General features: G+C 42.8%; 1 protein-coding gene across 2 annotated transcripts in view; it reads left to right on the top strand.

Annotated features, from left to right (window-relative positions):
- Positions 1-9,008: 9,008 nt before the first annotated feature.
- The window catches only part of MCMBP (minichromosome maintenance complex binding protein), a 48,521-nt gene continuing 40,074 nt past the window's right edge, over positions 9,009-17,455 (top strand). For both annotated transcript variants that reach the window (XM_047073535.1, XM_047073534.1), the window contains exon 1: positions 9,009-9,341. In XM_047073535.1, the coding sequence (XP_046929491.1) occupies positions 9,284-9,341 (58 nt within the window). In that variant the 5' untranslated portion in view covers positions 9,009-9,283. The remainder of the gene's footprint in view (positions 9,342-17,455) is intronic.

Here is a 17,455-nt window from a genome sequence, read left to right as displayed (position 1 = left end):
AAACATTTTTATTCCCAGAAATGAAGGATACCAGTTTCCAGATTGCAAGGGTTGAGTACCCAGCACAATAGTTGAAAATAGACACACACACGAGAAAACGCTGGAGACAAATAGAAGATTCTTAAGGCTCCAGAAGGATAAAAACAGGTCAAATGCAAAGGAATTCAGCTCTCAAAATACTTACCCCTCCAGCACACCTTCTAAGAAAGCAAATGAAGGAGGTCCTCCACCAAAATAAAGGAATAAGCTAAGGAAGTCTTCCTATGTGGGATACAGGAAACGTGATGTGCAACCACAGGTGTACCGGAGAACGTAAGCTGTTTTAACAAAAAAAAAAAAAAAAAAAGAGGGGCGCCTGGGTGGCGCAGTCGGTTAAGCGTCCGACTTCAGCCAGGTCACGATCTCACGGTCCGTGAGTTCGAGCCCCGCGTCAGGCTCTGGGCTGATGGCTCAGAGCCTGGAGCCTGTTTCCGATTCTGTGTCTCCCTCTCTCTCTGCCCCTCCCCCGTTCATGCTCTGTCTCTCTCTGTCCCAAAAATAAATAAATGTTGAAAAAAAAAAATTTAAAAAAAAAAAAAAAAAAGACCGCAAAATGCAGTGGCTCAAAGTGAAGGTTCATTTCCCACATGAGAGTACATGCAGGTAACCAGTTTTTCATCTTCAACACAAGGCTTCCAAGGCCGCTCTAGTTTTTTGCCAGCCAAGGCAGCGGCCAGAGGTCAGAGCAGTTCAGGCACAGACGTCTCATCTTAAGAAGTAAGGCAGACCTTGTACAAATCACTTCTGTTCACATTCCGCTAGTGAGAACTTGGACAAAAGGCACTCCTGGTACAAGAGCTGGAAATACGATCTTCACCTGAGTATCCACATCCTACCTACAATTCTGTAACTGTTCTGTATGGAGAAAGAAGATTTTAGTGGGCAAATGATGATCGCCACCACAGTCTGCCCCTCTGGCCACCAAACGCCAACCCTTCTTCCCAAATGTAGAATATACTCACTCCTCAAAGGAAGCAACATGCTGCATCCTGTTCAACAGTCTAGGATCTGTGGGTGCAGCTCAGCCCTTTCCACTGGGCCTGGATGTGGCTTCTCACCTATGGCGATAGGGCACATTAGACAGTCATGGGCCGAGAACAGGGTAACTGTATGGAGACTCCCACCGTTGCACAGAAATGATTAAATCCTACGAGGCATAAATTGAAAATACTCCCTGAGAGTGGAGAATGTTTTTGATTGGTCCTGACTGCCCCTGGTTTGGGCCTCTAGAAATACTTCCTCAGTCTACAGTCCTCCCTGGCCTCACCTTTGCCCTCAGGGAGGTTTCTTCTTGTCCCTGACCATCCATGGCTATATCCCAAGTGGCACGAGGAGGCACGTCCTCTTTGGGGGCTGTACAGCTTTGGTAGCCCACTGTCTCTCCTATGAGTCTGGGGCCTGAGACTTGCCTTAAAACTTGACAAGTTGCAGACTTTTTCAGGCCAAGCTCCTGGCATTTTATTTCCTGAAAGTTCCATGTTCTTTACTTCCTTGTCTGACTTGAGCCCTTTTTCTGTCAGCCTAATAGGTATAGGTGGGAAAGCTACATCCTTGATCTGACCTTTGCCATAAGGCAGGATTCTTTAGTTTACCAGAGAAATCTTAAAAGACCCTTGGAAATGCCTTTGAGCAAGATTCTTACCTCCTCTGATCTGAATACTGAGGCCCTGGTCTCTCCTGTGCTGCCTCACTGGATGGTCCTGGCTACCTGTGGCTATCGAGGTCTAGAAATGTGGCTGTCTGAATTGAGAAGTGCTGTAACTGTAAAATGCACACCAGATTTCAAAGAATTCATTCTATTTTTTTTTTATTTTTTAATTTTTTTTTTAACGTTTATTTATTTTTGAGACAGAGAGAGACAGAGCATGAACAGGGGAGGGGCAGAGAGAGAGGGAGACACAGAATCTGAAACGGGCTCCAGGCTCTGAGCTGTCAGCATAGAGCCCGACGCGGGGCTCGAACTCACGGACCGCGAGATCGTGACCTGGCTGAAGTCGGACGCTTAACCGACTGCGCCACCCAGGCGCCCCTCAAAGAATTCATTCTAAAAAAAGAAGATAAAATATTCATTAATAACATTTATATTCATCATCCCAATTACAATATTTGGAATATGTCAAGTTAAATATAGTACTAAAATTTTTTAAGTTTATTTATTTATTTTTGAGAAAGACAAACCCAGTGTGGGGGCGGAGGGGCAGAAAGAGAGGGAGAGAGAGAACCCCAAGCAGGCTCCACACTGTCAGCACAGAGCCCAATGTGGGGCTCAAACTCATGAAACCATGAGATCATGACCTGAGTTGAAACCAAGAGTCAGATGCTTAACTGACTGAGCCACCCAGGCACCCTACTATTAAAATTAATGTGATCTGTTTCTTTTTACTTTTTTTTTTTTTAACATTTATTTAGTTTTGAGAGATGGAGACAGAGACAGCATGAGTGGGGAGAAAGCGGGAGACAAAGAATCTGAAGCAAGTTCCAGGCTCCAAGCTGTCAGCGCAGAGCCCAATGCGAGGCTTGAACTCATGGACCATGAGATATGACCTGAGCTGAAGTTATAGGCTTAACCGACTGAGCCACCCAGGTGCCCCTCTTTTTACTCTTTAAATCAACTTTATTGAGGTATAATTTACATGATAAGTGCATGAACTGTAAGTATACAATTTTATGAGTTTTGACAAAAATATCAGTATAGAATAAATCCATCACCCTACAGATGCCTGAGTGGCTCAGTTTGTCGAACATCCAACTCTTGATTTCAGCTCAGCCCATGATCTCACAGTTTGTGGGATTGAGCCCCACATCTAGCTCTGCACTGACAGCACAGAGCCTGCTTGGGATTCCCTCTCTCCCTCCCTCTGTGCCCCTTCCCCACTCATGCATGCACACTATTTCTCTTGCTCCCTCTCTCAAAAATAAAACATTTAAACATTTTTAGAATGTTTTATTTATTTTTGAGACAGGGAGTACAAGCGGGAGCGGGGGAGAGACACACAGAGACGGGAACAGAAGATCCGAAACAGGCTCCGCGCTGACAGGAGCAAGCCCCACGCGGGGTTCAAACTCACAAACTACAAGACCATGATCTAACCCAAAGTTGGACGCTCAACCAACTGAGCCACCTAGGCGCCCCATCAAAATAAGTATATTTTTTAAAAAATAAATCTATCACCTTAGACTATTCCTTTGTGTTCCTCTTTCCAGCCAATTAATAACGTCATAAATTCTATTCCCAGCCCTATTCCACCACTGATCTACTTTCTATTTTTTACATTTTTACATCTGTCTTTAGTAAGTTTTGTATAAATGGAACCATATAGTACATATTCTTTTGTGTCTTCTTTTGATTAATGTAATATTTTTGAGGTCCATCCATGTCATGTGAATCATAGGTCATTCTTTTTTCCTTGTTAAGTAGTGTTTTATATGACTATACCACAGTTTGCTTATCCATTCATTGGTTGGTAGAGATTTAGGTTGTTTCAAATTTGGGGCTATTATTATTAAAGTTGCAATGAAAATTTATGTAAAAATCTTCATGGGAAATGTTTTCATTTCACCTAGGAGTAGAATTACTGAGTCTTCTAGTCATGTATATTCAACTTTGTAAGAAATTGCCACATGATTTTCCGTCATCTTTTTTTTTAATGTTTATTTTTGAGAGAGAAAGAGACAGAGTGTGAGTGGGGGAGGGGCAGAGAGCAATGCAGAGACACAGAATGTGAAGCAGGCTCCAAGCTGTCAGCACAGAGCCCGATAACTGTGAGATCATGACCTAAGCCAAAGTCAGATGGTTGACTGACTGAGCCACCCAGGTGCCCCTTTTCCATCATCTTATTTCCCCACTGTATCATCTTATTTTCCCACCAGTAATATCTATACTTGGTGTTGCCAGTATTTTAAATGTTGGCCATTCTAACCGGTGTGTAATATTATCTCACTATGGTTTCTTATTTGTTTTCTATTTAGAGAGAGAGAAAGAGAGAATGTGTGCACATTCAGGCACATTCAGGGTGGGAGGGGCAAAGGGTGGGTGGGTGAGAGAGAGAGAGAGAGAGAGAGACAGAATCTCAAGCAGTTTCCACACCCAGTGCAGAGCCTGATGCAGGGCTCCATTTCACAACATTGAGATCATGACCTTAACTGAAATCATGAGTCAGGGGCTTAACCAACTGAGCCATCCAGGTGCCTCAGTTTGTTTTCAATTTTTTTTTTAATTTTTTAATGTTTTTTAATTTATTTTTGAGACAGAGAGAGACAGAGCATGAGCAGGGGAGGGGCAGAGAGAGGGGGAGACACAATCTGAAGCAGGCTCCAGGCTCTGAGCTATCAGCACAGAGCCCGACGTGGGGCTCAAACTCATGGAGTGTGAGATCGTGACCTGAGCTGAAGTCAGATGCCTAACTGACTGAGACACCCAGGCACCCCAGTTTGTTTTCAATTTTTAATTGAAGTATAGCTGATATATCTTTCAGGTGTAAAATATATTGATTTGACAGTTATATACATTATGAAATGCTCACCACCACAAGTGTAGTTTCTACCTGTCACCAAAGTTATAACAATATTATTGATTATATTCCCTATGCTGTGTTTTTCATTCCCGTGATTTACTGATTTTATAATTAGAAGGTTGCACCTTTTGGGGCACCTGGGTGGCTCAGTCGGTTAAGTGTCCGACTTCAGCTCAGGTCATGATCTCACAATTTGTGAGTTTGAGCCCCACGTCAGACTCTGTGCTGACAGCTCAGCTGCTTCAGATTCTGGGTCTCTCTCTCTCTCTCTCTCTACCCCTGCCCTGCTTGTGCTTTGTATATCTCTCAAAAATAAATAAACATTAAAAAGTAAATAAATAAAAAAGAAGTTTGTACCTTTTATCAACTCTTAATGTGACTACTAATAACTTTTAATTTACATATATGGCCTGCACGATATTTCTGGGAGGCTGAATATACAAACAATGGCCAGACCATATTTAACAAAAGAACTCTGACAACCTCTGCAGCGATTGGCCTAGAAAAGTCAGAACTTGGTCAATGAGTCCAACTTCCCTAGTAGTTGCCCCCCACTCACTCCTCAGAAAACAGGGATAGTTAAGAAATCCCTTCTTGTTTCTGTGTTCCAAGAAAGGATTATAAATGCAAAAGACCAACTCGTTCTTGAAAATTCCAACATAAGGCTCACCTCCATCCTTCCTCAACGACTTCCTTGCTTTATGAAACTCAAAATTTACCACTCTCCTTTGAGATGTTTCTGAACGAACATTCTCCCTACTGCAACAGCCTGAATGAAATCAATCTCCTTCGCTGTCTCAGGCATTTCATCTTTCACTGATTGCTACCTTCCTTCCAACCACTAAACTAGAGCCACCTTACTTTGTGTTTGTTGTGATAACACCCCACTTACACCACTTGCTGAATTACTTAGAGTAATGCTAGCAGTTGTAACAAAGAGGCCTCAGAATGCAATGTTCATATAAAAATCCAGGCTGTCACACAGAGTCGTTCTAGTCATCACCATCCTGTCCATCACAAAGGAGGAAAGAACATATCCAGGCCAAAAGTTTTCTCCAAACAAATTGAGGGGGAAGTTCCAGACATAACATTTGCTCCCAGTTCATTGGTAAGAACCTAATCACAAAGCCCTACCTAGCTGCAAAGAAGGCTGGGAAATGTAGTCCCTCGTTGGGCAGCCAGCCTCAGCTATACGTCTGTAGGTAGAAAATGCAGGTCTTCCCTAGGAAATCTATAGCTGTGGAAGATGGAGGAAACAGATTTTTCTGAAGGGTCAGTGAAACCATGAAAGGAAAGAGAATCTTAAGGATAATGGATAATGGTGGTAGGAGATCCTAGGAAGACAGTTTTGTACCAGAGGTAAAGGGCAGCAAGTCTAGATCAGAACAGGTCAAAAGGCTCTAGGAAAGATACCCAAGAAAAGGTGTCTAAACACCTAGAGAGGAAATTTAGGCAACGGATGGAAAATGTGTATTATCCATTCAGAAACCATTTATTGAGCACCTGTGCTATGCCAGGCACTGTTCTAGGTGCTAGGGAATAAAATAACATGTAACTACCAAAATCATTGCTTCAAGGATCTTACAGTCTAGTGCAAATTCTAGTGCAGTTGAGGCTTAATTAATAACAAATGTGTAGAAAACTAGCAAATGTTTAAAAAAATTTACTCCACCCTGAAGGCAACTGCATTCAACTCTTTCTGCTGATTCTTTCAGGATTTCTGTTTCCAAATTAACATGATTACGTTGCCACTTCTGATGTTTTTCCTGTTTGCATTATATTGTTGACTTTCCAGGTGAACAATGAGGATTTTGCCCCTTTTGATCTTTGTCCTCATCACATATATGAACCCTTTCCCCCTAGCCTCTCGCTGAAGTTAAATTATAACATTGGTTAGATTAACACTCAAGTTTTACCTTTATTATGATTACATAAAGATGATTCATAGCCAAATGATATAATAAGTTGTCACTATTTTAATTTTTGTTTGCAAGCTTTGTTTTCCTAGGCTTGGAACACTCTTCCCTCACTTTTTGCCTAGTTACCTCTTATTTATCTTTCAAGTCCTAGGGTAAATGTCACATTTCAGGAAAGTCCTCAAACATCCTTTGCCTTTACCCCACAGAGGTAGACAGGGTTATTTAATGCCCTCCTAAAAAATATAGGCTTGGTGTGGGGGCAGCGGTGCCATTCGTGGTGGCGGGAAGTCAAATCTTGCCACAGAGATGTGCTTTTATGGATCCTCCCTGGCCTCTTACATTTTCATAACTACTTAGTAGTAGTATCAACACATCTTGCCTCAGAAAAATTAGGTGTTATGATCATTCACATTTTAAAATAATGACATTTCGGGGTGCCTGGGTGGCTCAGTTGAGCATCAGACCTCGGCTCAGGTCATGATCTCACCATTTGTGAGTTCGAGCCCCAGGTCTGGCTCTGTGCTGACAGCTCAGAGCCTGGGGCCTGCTTCAGATTCTGTGACTCCCTCTCTGCCCCTCCCCTGCTCATTCTCTCTCTCTCTCTCTCAGGAATAAATAAATGTTAAATATATATATATATACACACACACACACACACACAAAATGAAATAATGACATTTCAAAAGCACCGTGGGGTCTCTTTAAGTAAATCTGAGCGATAGTTTGTTTCTAAGTCACTAAATACAGAGGAAGAAACCTAAAGCTTCAGTGTTCCTCGCCACTGTTGACTTGGTATCCATCGGCAATTTCATATGAAGCAAATCAATCTGCAATTATTATAACTTAAAAGCAGACATTTTCATGTCCGCATACATTTAATTTGCCCGTTACTGGTCAAGACACTAACATATGGGATTTCTCCATTTAATACAAGGGTCTTGGCAACCCTCTCTGCTAAACACATGAATAAATGAACGACATGGTGGTAGTGCCCTGGATTTGAAACTCCGTTTTCTCAGCTCACCCAAACTCACAAGAGCCAGATGTATAATCCAGTAGACCAATTAATTAGTTCACAATGAGAATACAAACCACCCGCCTTTGCCCTAAGTAGGGCTTAAGCTTCGAGTTCAGTTCTTATTCTCAGGCTTTCCACTTTCCAGTCTCCATTCAGATCATCCTCCTGTTTAACACGCTCTTTCTTCAGCTGTGGATATTTCAGTTTTCTCAGGTGTGTTCCAGTCCTAGGAGAAACATGCTGTTTCATCCCTGAACTTGGATGTTTTTCTGAATTCCCTCACTAAAAGTTTACCCCTAGATTTGATCTTTTTGTGTGTGTTAATGCCACCATCTTCAATCTTAGGGTATCCAGAGAGAGGCACACATTGTTTTACTCTGCTTAGCTTTACTGCCTTTCCCAAATACTGCGTTTTTTCACAAATTGAAAGTTGGTGACACCACCATTTGGCGCAAGTCCATTGATGCTATTTTTCCAAGACCATTTGCTCACTGGGTATCTCTACATCAGGTTGTGTTAGATCTTGGCAGTATTTCAAACATTTTCGTTATTACTACATTTGTTATGGTGGTGATCTGTGATCAGTGATCGTGACTTGCTGAAAGTTAAGATGACAGCATCTTTTAAGTTAAAAAATATTTTTAAATTGACATATATACTTTTTAAGACTTAAATATATTGCACGCTTGATAGACTACTGCATAGTGTACACATAATCTTCATGTGCCCTGGGAAACCAAAAACTTCATTTGATTTGCTTTATTATGATTTTCGCTTTATTGAGATGGTGTGGCACAAAGGGGCAGCATTTCGAAGGTATGTCTGTACACACCTTCTGCAGGAACCTGCCAAAGCTCCCTGGTTGTTTCCAGCTTCTAGGCAGAGGCAGACAGGTACGTTTCCACAGTGAGGAGCTTGCCTCTCAAATTATGAACTCGTCACTCTACCACAGTGCCAGAGATCCAGCAAAAGGCGCTTGTGAGTTTTCAAAGTACCCCTTATCCAAATGCATACCTCCCCCAGTGGGATCAGACTTTATGCAGCTGAGGGAGTCACTGTATGGGTGTTTCAGGCAGGGCGCCACAGAAAGGAGCAAAACAAAACAAAACAAAACAAAACTAGCACCAAGAGTGGATGGACCGACACCCAGGGCTGTTTTGCCCACTAATTTTGCCCAGAGAGGACCCGAAGGTCTCCTTGGGCTTGTGCTTTTGGGCTGCTGCGCCCTCCAGCCTGTGCAAGGGCTCGTATTACGAATTAATAAACCGGACCTCGGGAACTTCCCCCTTCACACTAGCACAGCGTGACAAAACGCGATACGCAGAGCTCAGCCTCGAAGCCCTTCCACCCACCAGCCCTGCGTGCCCTTCCTTTTGCCCATCTCCAAGATGGCGGCCGCCCCGCCGCCGCGTCGCCGCCGCGTCCTGGCTCCACCCCGCCCCACCCCCGCGCTCCCGCCGCCCCTCCTCCCGCCCTCGGGGCCGCGCCGCGCGCTCCCGCCGCCCCTCCTCGCGCGAGCTCCACCCAGGTCGCAGGCAGCGCGGTCGGCGGCGCCTATTTCCCGCCATTGTGCGAAGTGGAGGCTGGGGGCCCGCACGCGCCGCCTGCCCGTGGCCAGCTGCTCCTTGGCTGCCGCCGCCACAGCCGCCGTTCCCTGAGGCGCGGGCAGGCCGGGCGGCCCGCGCCCCGAGGCTCGCCGTGCGTGGGAGGGCGCGGGCGACGAGCGGCCGAGCCCCCGAGGAGGAGCCGCGGCGCGGGACGCCGGGCCGCGCCGGCCCCGGCCCGTCGGCGAGATGCCCTGTGGGGAGGATTGGCTCAGCCACCCGCTCGGGATCGTGCAAGGTTTCTTCGGTGAGTGGCGGCGCCGGGGGCGGGCTGGGCGGGCCGCTGAGTTTGCCGAGCCCGGGGCCCGGCCCCGCCGCGCGGCCCCACGCGGGGCTCCCCCGGAGGCTGGCGTGGCCGGCCAGGCCTGCGCGGAGACACCCCCGTGCCAGGGCCCGTGCCCGTGCCCGGGCCGCGGCTTCCCCGGCCGGCCGCAGGTGCCTCCCACCTGCCCGATTCGTGATTCGCGAGCGGCCAAGGTTACGCGGCGAGGAGCCGGCGACCGGCCGTGATTGCCGGCCTCGCTCCCCTCCGTGGCGCACCAGGGACCCGCGCCCCGCGTTTGACGCTTCGCGGAGGGGTCCTTGAACCTTCGGGGGGCCCGCCGAGACGGGGCGAGGAAAAGCACTTTGCCTATGGGAAGCCTGCAGGATATTTCAAAACTTCCGGTGTGTCGGGGGAGTGCTCGCTCGCAGCAGAAGTTGGCTCTAACTACTGTATTACACACATCCTCCCTTTTCGCGATAAGATTAGGGGTGACAGCTTAATTTTTTCTGTTATGACTTTAAAGCCTTTTTAGTACACGTCTGCTTTCGTGCCAGAGCTAGCAAGAAATGTTGAACTCAGCTGAGTTCCTACGTAGAAAAGGGCTTTGAATGCTGCAGACCAGCTTAGTAAATTTTAGTTGTAGTTCTTGTTAACGCTACTTTTCTGCTAAGCATCCATGGAGGAAAATTGAGGCTTGTTTGCGGTTAACTGGGCATTTTAACCCCCCTCTCCGTTCTTTTTGGACTTACGAGTGGTGGAGGCAAACCAGAAATCACTGTTAGATTGTGGCACCTGGAGGTAGCTTAGCAGTGAGTGGCCTTAGCTCATTTAAAACACCAGGCGGGTGTTAGTGAGAACGCCTTGATCTAGAAGCTGGTCTCCAGCAGCCAAAACCAGTGGCGTAAAATGCACGTATTTCTTGTAGGAGGGATTCAGCAACTCTTTATTCATTTTCCCTATAATTTGAACTAGTTTAGTTTTCTGGTTTCCCAGGCTGAAACTAGAAGCAGTAAATTAGAAGGCCTGTGTAGGCATCAGGACTGAGTCCGTGAACACTGACAACCTGATAAAGAAGTCTAAAACTATGTGTGTGTGTGTGTGTGTGTGTGTGTGTGTATGTATATATATATATGTGTGTGTGTGTGTGTGTGTATGTGTGTATATATATATATATATATTTTTTATTTTTTACTATATCCATAAGGGTGCTTTGAGGAAGGGGCATATAGTCCTCCACTAAATCTTAGTAATTGATGTTCACATTACTGGAACCCATAATTGATGTCCAAAATAATGGCTCCAAAATGTGGAGTGAAGATTAAATTGCACAGTTGGTTTAGGTCGCTGTAAATGCATAGGTACTTCTTAGGGAAAATCCATCAAAAGTGAAACGTTTTGGGGCACCTGGGTCGCTCAGTCGGTTAAGCGTCCAACTCTTGGTTTCAGCTCAGGTCATGATGTAACAGTTCATGAGTTTAAGCCCCGCATCAGGCTCTGCGCTGATGGTGCAGAGACTGGGATTCTCTCTCTCTCTCTCTCTCTCTCTCTCTCTCTCTCTCTCTCTCTCTCTCTCTCTCTCTCCCCCCCTCCCCCCCCCACCCCGATTGTCCTCTCTCTCTCTCTTTCTCTCTCAAAAATAAATAAACTTAGAAAAAAAAAGTTTTGGTGCTGAGGGGCAAAGTTCCAGTTATGGATATTTAGTAAATTTCCCACACCCTGGTCTTGCTGGATAAATAAGATGACTTTATATTTGATGTAGTTTTGAAAGTATTTGTCATGTTTTGTTTCCTATGTGTATGATCCTAAGGGACATATCTCATTATAGTACAGAAAGGGTATAATTCGGATAAAAATACTGGCTTTACAGTATTTTGTAAATTTTGTAAGTTGCTATGGGCACCTGGATCTTGTTGAAATGTTTCCCTACAGAATGTCTTATTTCCCCATATAGATTATTTTATAGAGAAGAAAATAATACTGCTTTATAGCCATAATTTTTTTGTAGAAGCTGTTCTGAAGTATATGTTTTTACTGTATTTTCCTACTGCCATGAATATGTTGAGTACCTTTGTAATAACAGCATTACAGGTATGTTTCTGTGAGAAGTAGGTCAGGTGTTAAACTTGTAGACTCTTTTTGGTTTTGTAGTAAATTGTTTCAAATTGATTTTTCACCCAGTTAGAGAAATGACTGTTGTAGTTTATGAGGCCTTTCTTGGCTCCACCCCTACCTAGTTCTCAGACCTCACCTTATCACTACATTCCCTCTCCTGCTGAACCCTCTTTCAGTTCTTTAATTTTGGACCTTGCTTCTAGACCTTCTGCATCTCAGCTCTTTCCTTTGCCTGGCCCCCTCCTCATTCCACTTGTACTTTCCTGGCTAAATCTTCTTTTGGAAACCTAAGTTAAGTACCCCTTGCTTCGGTTACTGCAGGATCCTTTGTGTCCTGGAAATTATTATACGTTAACCCTAAAAATAAAACTGCCGGTTATCTTACCAGTAAGAATGGGTTTACTGGGAAATAACAGAATTACAGTGCGGGACATGCATGCAAGCTAAGGCAAACCATAGACAAGTCCCACAAACAAAGGAGAGGAACTTTATTTTATAAAGGAGGAGGAAGTTGGGACGGGTTATTTTGAAGGGAAGCCCATTGGAGAAAAAGGTTCAGGGTGATGCTGGTTTCTCACTGGCTGAGTTGCAGGGATAGTAGATATCTTGTAGGAGATGCAATGTACATCTCTCTCTGTTGGGGCCTGTAATTGATACTTACCTGTTAAAGATTTTTTTGTTAGGGATCTTTAATTGATAATTCTTCTTGTAATTAACATTGAGTGGTAGAGCTCCCCCTTTCAGCCTCCCAAGTCCACTTTAGTGAGGTTTCCCTTTATTAATTTTCACATATGTAAAGCAAGTTGTTGAAAGTACTTGTTTCTTGGGTTCCTTTGCTATATTTTTTCTCAGCACATTCAGGGCCTGTCTCTGACTTATTCACCAGTATATCTTCATTGCCTGGAATGCACCTTGCACAGTGAAAATGCTCAGTGAACATGTGTCAGAGGCAGTGGAAAGACTGATGAATCAATCAGAAATGGTGTGAATTGGGGTGGTTACTGTGAGCGCAGGTCTCAGACATAGGACAGTCCTGGCGGACCTCCTATTGATTCAGAGAATTCATGATCGTACCAGGTATGAGCTACATTCACATGCAAGTCCTGATTCTTCTTCATTTGGATAGGAAACTTTGAAATTCTGTGAGTGGCCAATCATAACTACCTGGGTCATAATTCATCTTTGCGAATCAATCTGTACTTTAATTTGTATCTGCCATGTTATAATTGCACATTTTTTTAAAAATGCACATTTTTTTCTGTAAGCCCTCATAAAGTGTCATTAATGTTTCACTTGGAGTTTCTTAAAGATTTTATGTACAGGACATTGAGATCCAAAGCTTTAAATTATGATTTAGGAATACTTCAGCATTATCTTTGTTGGCCTCTGTTATGTGTATAGTGCTAATGGCTGAGTCCCTACGATGATTATTTAGTGATCCATATCAAATTGCTTCCTTTAAACAAAGGCAGGAATAATAATTAAAAACAATTTTGGTATCCTTTTTTTTTTCTCCTAATCAGTTTTTATTTAAAAGAAATTTTTTTTCTTCCTTCACTCAGGTCCTCTCCACTGTACCACATTAACCCTGAAAGACTAGCTATACTCATTCCTGTCCTCTGCTGCCTCAGTTTCTGTTGAATGGTGTTCTCCTCTGGTATGACTATACCCACACAGGTGGCTCCAGCAAGCACCAGGAAGAATGAACATTGGTGGAGCCATCCACGGGAAGCATGATGCACTCAGCTCTCAGACAACCATGAAATAAATGAGAGGACTTCTGTTGTAGCCTATCTCCATTTTCAACCACTCATTCTCATCCTTGAGTGGTAGCTGTTGAAGTGGAATTTGCTTTATTTAAACGAAGACTCGTAAGACAAGATTTCTAGATCTAACTGTTGGTTAGAAAAAATAGATAAAATAAATTTTCTTAGGGCAGCTGACTGGTTCAGTCAAAGGAGCGTTCTACTCTTGATCTTGGGGTCATAAGTTTGAGCCACATGTTGGGTATAGCTATTTAAATTAAAATACTTTAGGGGTGCGTGGGTGGCTCAGATAAGCGTCAGACCCTTGGTTTTGGCTCATGTCATGATCTCACAGTTGTGGGATCGAGCCCCACGTTGGGCTCTGTGCTGAGCACGGAGCCTGCTTGGGATTCTCTCTTTCCTTCTCTGCTCCTCCCCCACTTGCACATACTCTTGCTTTCAAAGAAGAATAAGTAAAAAATTTAAAAACATTAAAATTTTTTTTCCTTCCCTGAATTAATAACTCGTCAATTTTGGAAAACGTAGGAATGCTTATTGACCAGTTTCTTTAACTGTTTTTATTAAAAAAAGTTTTTTTAGTGTTTGTTTATTTTAGAGACAGAGCATAAATGGGGGAGGGGCAGAGAGAGCCAGAGACAGAATCTGAAGCAGGCTGCAGGCTCTGAGCTGTTAGCACAGAGCTGGACAACCCATGAACCATGAGAAGATGACCTGAGCTGAAGTCGGACGCTCAACCGACTGAGCCACCCAGGCGCCCCTCTTTCACTGTTTTTAGATTGTTGGTTGGGTCAAGATCATTATTATTGGTTATATTCAAAGTACTGTGGTTATATCCAACAACCAGAACTAGACTAAAAGAGCAGTGTTATGTGGAGAAGGGCAGGGAGAAGTATTTGGTCACTAGCATTTTAAAGAATTTAAAGCAATAATAAAATTGACTAAAAGTTTGCTTTTTTATTGTCACCACGATTCTGGACAGACAATTCATCCCCTTTTGTTTGTACCCATCTTGGATCTCTCCTATCATCCTGACCTTGGTAGACCACTGAAAAAAGGCATTTGTTACAAGGCTATGGAACCCAAAGATAGGGAGGATGTCTTGGCGTCCCAAAAGTGGAATCTGGAACTGGAAAGCTGGCAGGAATCTAAGCAGCTCTTCTCAGATTTTCTTCTTAGGCTATATTCATCTCTGCACACGAACTTTATCTGTCTCTACTCCACAGCTCCCAAATTCACTTGGTCTCAGTTCCACACTAGTTAGCATCTTTATCTTAATCTCAGATTCCAGGGTTAGAGAATCTGATTGGTCCAGCATGGCGTCAGGAGTCCACCCGTGCACTAACAAGCTGTGTCCAGGGCACAGAGTTATATAGGACAGTCCTGACTTTTGAGTCCCACACCTCAACAATGGGGCAAGTTCTCAGAGAAGAAGAATGGATTGGGCACCTGTGGCAAAAGGTGTAGATATGTATGTATGCATTTTTAAATAATAGATCACACATGATTTTAAGAAACATGGTAATAAGTAGAAGGATGCCCTTTTCCCACTGAAGTAACCACTTGTGATCCTACTTTTAGTGCCTTTATTTTTGTTTTGTTTTTATTGAGATCTAACTCACAGACATTTAGGTATGTATACTTCAATGGTTTTTAGTATATTCACAGTGGTATGCAGCCATCACCACTATCATTTCCATCATTCCAAAAAGAAACGCTGTACCTATTAGCAATCGCTCCCAATTGCCCCCTCCTCCATTCTCTGTCAATCAGTCTACTTCTGTTTATGATTTACCTATTCTGGACATTTGTATAAATGGAATAATACATGTGGGCTACTGTGTCTGGCTTTTCACATAGCTTAATATTTTCAAGGTTCAACCATGCAGTGGCATGTATCAGCACTGTATTCCTTCTTATGACTGAAGATAATATTCCACTGCACGGATATACCACGTTTATTCGTTCATTCGTGGATGGACCCTTGGGTTGTTTCCACTTCTTGGCTATTGTGAAGCGTGCTGCTGTAAATATCAGTGTACAGATTTTTGTGTTTTCACTTCTTTTGGGATATACCTAGGAATAGGCTTGCCTACTCATAATGGTAATTTATCTTGATGTATATATACATATATATGTGTGTGTGTGTGTGTGTGTGTGTGTTTTAGGTTTATTTTGAGAGAGAGAGAGAGAGAGAGAGAAAGTGCACACTCATGAGGACTGGAGGGGCAGAGAGAGAGAGGGAGAGAGAGAATCCCAAGCAGGCTTCGCATAATCAGTCGGGAGCCCGATATGTGGCTTGAACTCACAAACCGTGAGATCATGACCTGAGCCAAAATCAAGAGTTGGATGCTTAACTGACTGAGCCACCCAGGTGTCACTTTTATGTTTAATTGTTTGAGGAATTGCCAAACTATTGTCCAAAGTGGCTATACCATTTTACATTTTCACCAGCAATGTGTCAGGTTTCCAGTTTCTTACATCTAACATTTGTTATTTTCTGTTTTATTAGTTATAGCCATCCTAGTGGGTGTGAAGTGATAACTTCTTGTGGTTTTGATTTGCATTTCTCTAATGACTAATGATAATAGCATATTTTAATATGCATATTGGCCATTTGTGTATTTTCTCTGAAGAAATGTGTATTCAAATCCTTTGCAAATTTTTTAGCTGGGTTTTGTCTTTTTATTGTTGAGATTTGAGTTCTTTGTATATTCTGCATACTAGACTTACCAGATATATGTGATTTGCAAATATTTCTGCCATTTTGTGGATTGTTTTCACTTTCTTGGTGTAATGCATTTCAGTGTAAGCTTTTAATTTTTTGTGCATAATACACCATGGTTTATGTAGAGGAACAGAAAGCACAGAAAAACTTTCATAACATTCTATTTGTATACGTTCAAGTTTTTAATTTGATGAAGTCCAATTTATGTCTTCCCTTTGATTGCCATATTGTAGAACCCATTGTCTAATGCCAGATGTAAAAATTTATACCTATGTTCTTTCTAAGAGTTTCAGAGTTTTAGCTCTTAGATTTAGGTGTTTGATTCATTTTGAATTAAATTTTGTATAAGATATGAGGTAGGGATCGAAATTCATTCTTTTGCACATGGATATCCAGTTGTCCCGGTATCATTTGTTTTTGGCTTATTTTTTACATTTGCCAGTTTATTATAAAAGATATTATAAAGTATTCAGATAGACAGCCAGATGAAAAGGTGCATAGGGTGAGATCTGGAATAGTACCTCGTGCTTTTGTCTCCAGGGAACTGGAGTGTGATAGCTACCTCCCAGCAGTGGATGCATTTGCCAACCTGGAAACTCCCGCACTGTTTTTTGAATAGTCTGTTCTGCCCACTGAATGGTTGCCACTTAATGGTTGCCATTGAATGACACCTTTGTCAAAAAAATCACTGGACCATAGATGTGTAGCTTTATCTCTGAACTCCCAGTTCCGTTGGTCTATATGTTTATCCTCATGCCAGTACCACATTGCCGTGATTAACTTTGCAGTGTTTTTAAATCAGGAAGTGTGAATCCTTCAACTTTGTTCTTTTTTAATATAGTTTTGGCTCGTTAGAGTCCCTTGCATTTCCATATAAATTTAGAATCAGATCGCCCATTTTTGCAAAGATAGGCAGTGGGCATTTTGGTAGGGATTGCATTGACTCTTTTAGTTCTTTTGATAATAGAGTATAGTTAAGATTACAGACTCTAGAGCCACACTGCTTCTTAACTTCTGAACCATACTGGGTATTTGGCTCCCTGAGTCATTTTTTAAAATATTTACTTTTTTTTTTTTAACTGCTGAATGATTTTCAGTAATAATCATGAAATGAAGCTTAAAGTATTATGTATTTCAAAATAGTATAGTTCTGCTTATTGCTTCTGTCGCCTTCTTCTGTACGCAACGCCCCTCCCCCCGCCACTGATTTTAGAATTTTTTTGTTGAGTTCCACTGTAATGATGTTGTTTCATGTTGGTATGGGTACCGCACATGAGATTGGAAGAATTTTGTTTTAATTGTGTAATTAATTCTTTGAATAACTTCCCAAGTTCCTACAGGACAAAAAAGAAACAATTGATAATTAATAAGTGAATTCCAACTACTTGGCAATGGCAAAGAATGAAATCTGGTCATTTGTAGCAACGTGGATGGAAACTGGAGAGTGTTATGCTAACTGAAATAAGTCAGGCAGAGAAAGACAGATACCATAT

The sequence above is a fragment of the Lynx rufus genome, unplaced genomic scaffold (assembly GCF_022079265.1).
Source record: "Lynx rufus isolate CCGP_SWC_20201006 ecotype Redwood Valley unplaced genomic scaffold, mLynRuf1.p SCAF_11, whole genome shotgun sequence".
Lineage (NCBI taxonomy): Eukaryota > Metazoa > Chordata > Mammalia > Carnivora > Felidae > Lynx > Lynx rufus.
The sequence above is the reverse complement of the archived record's forward strand: the minus strand, read 5'-3'. Positions and strand labels throughout refer to the sequence as shown.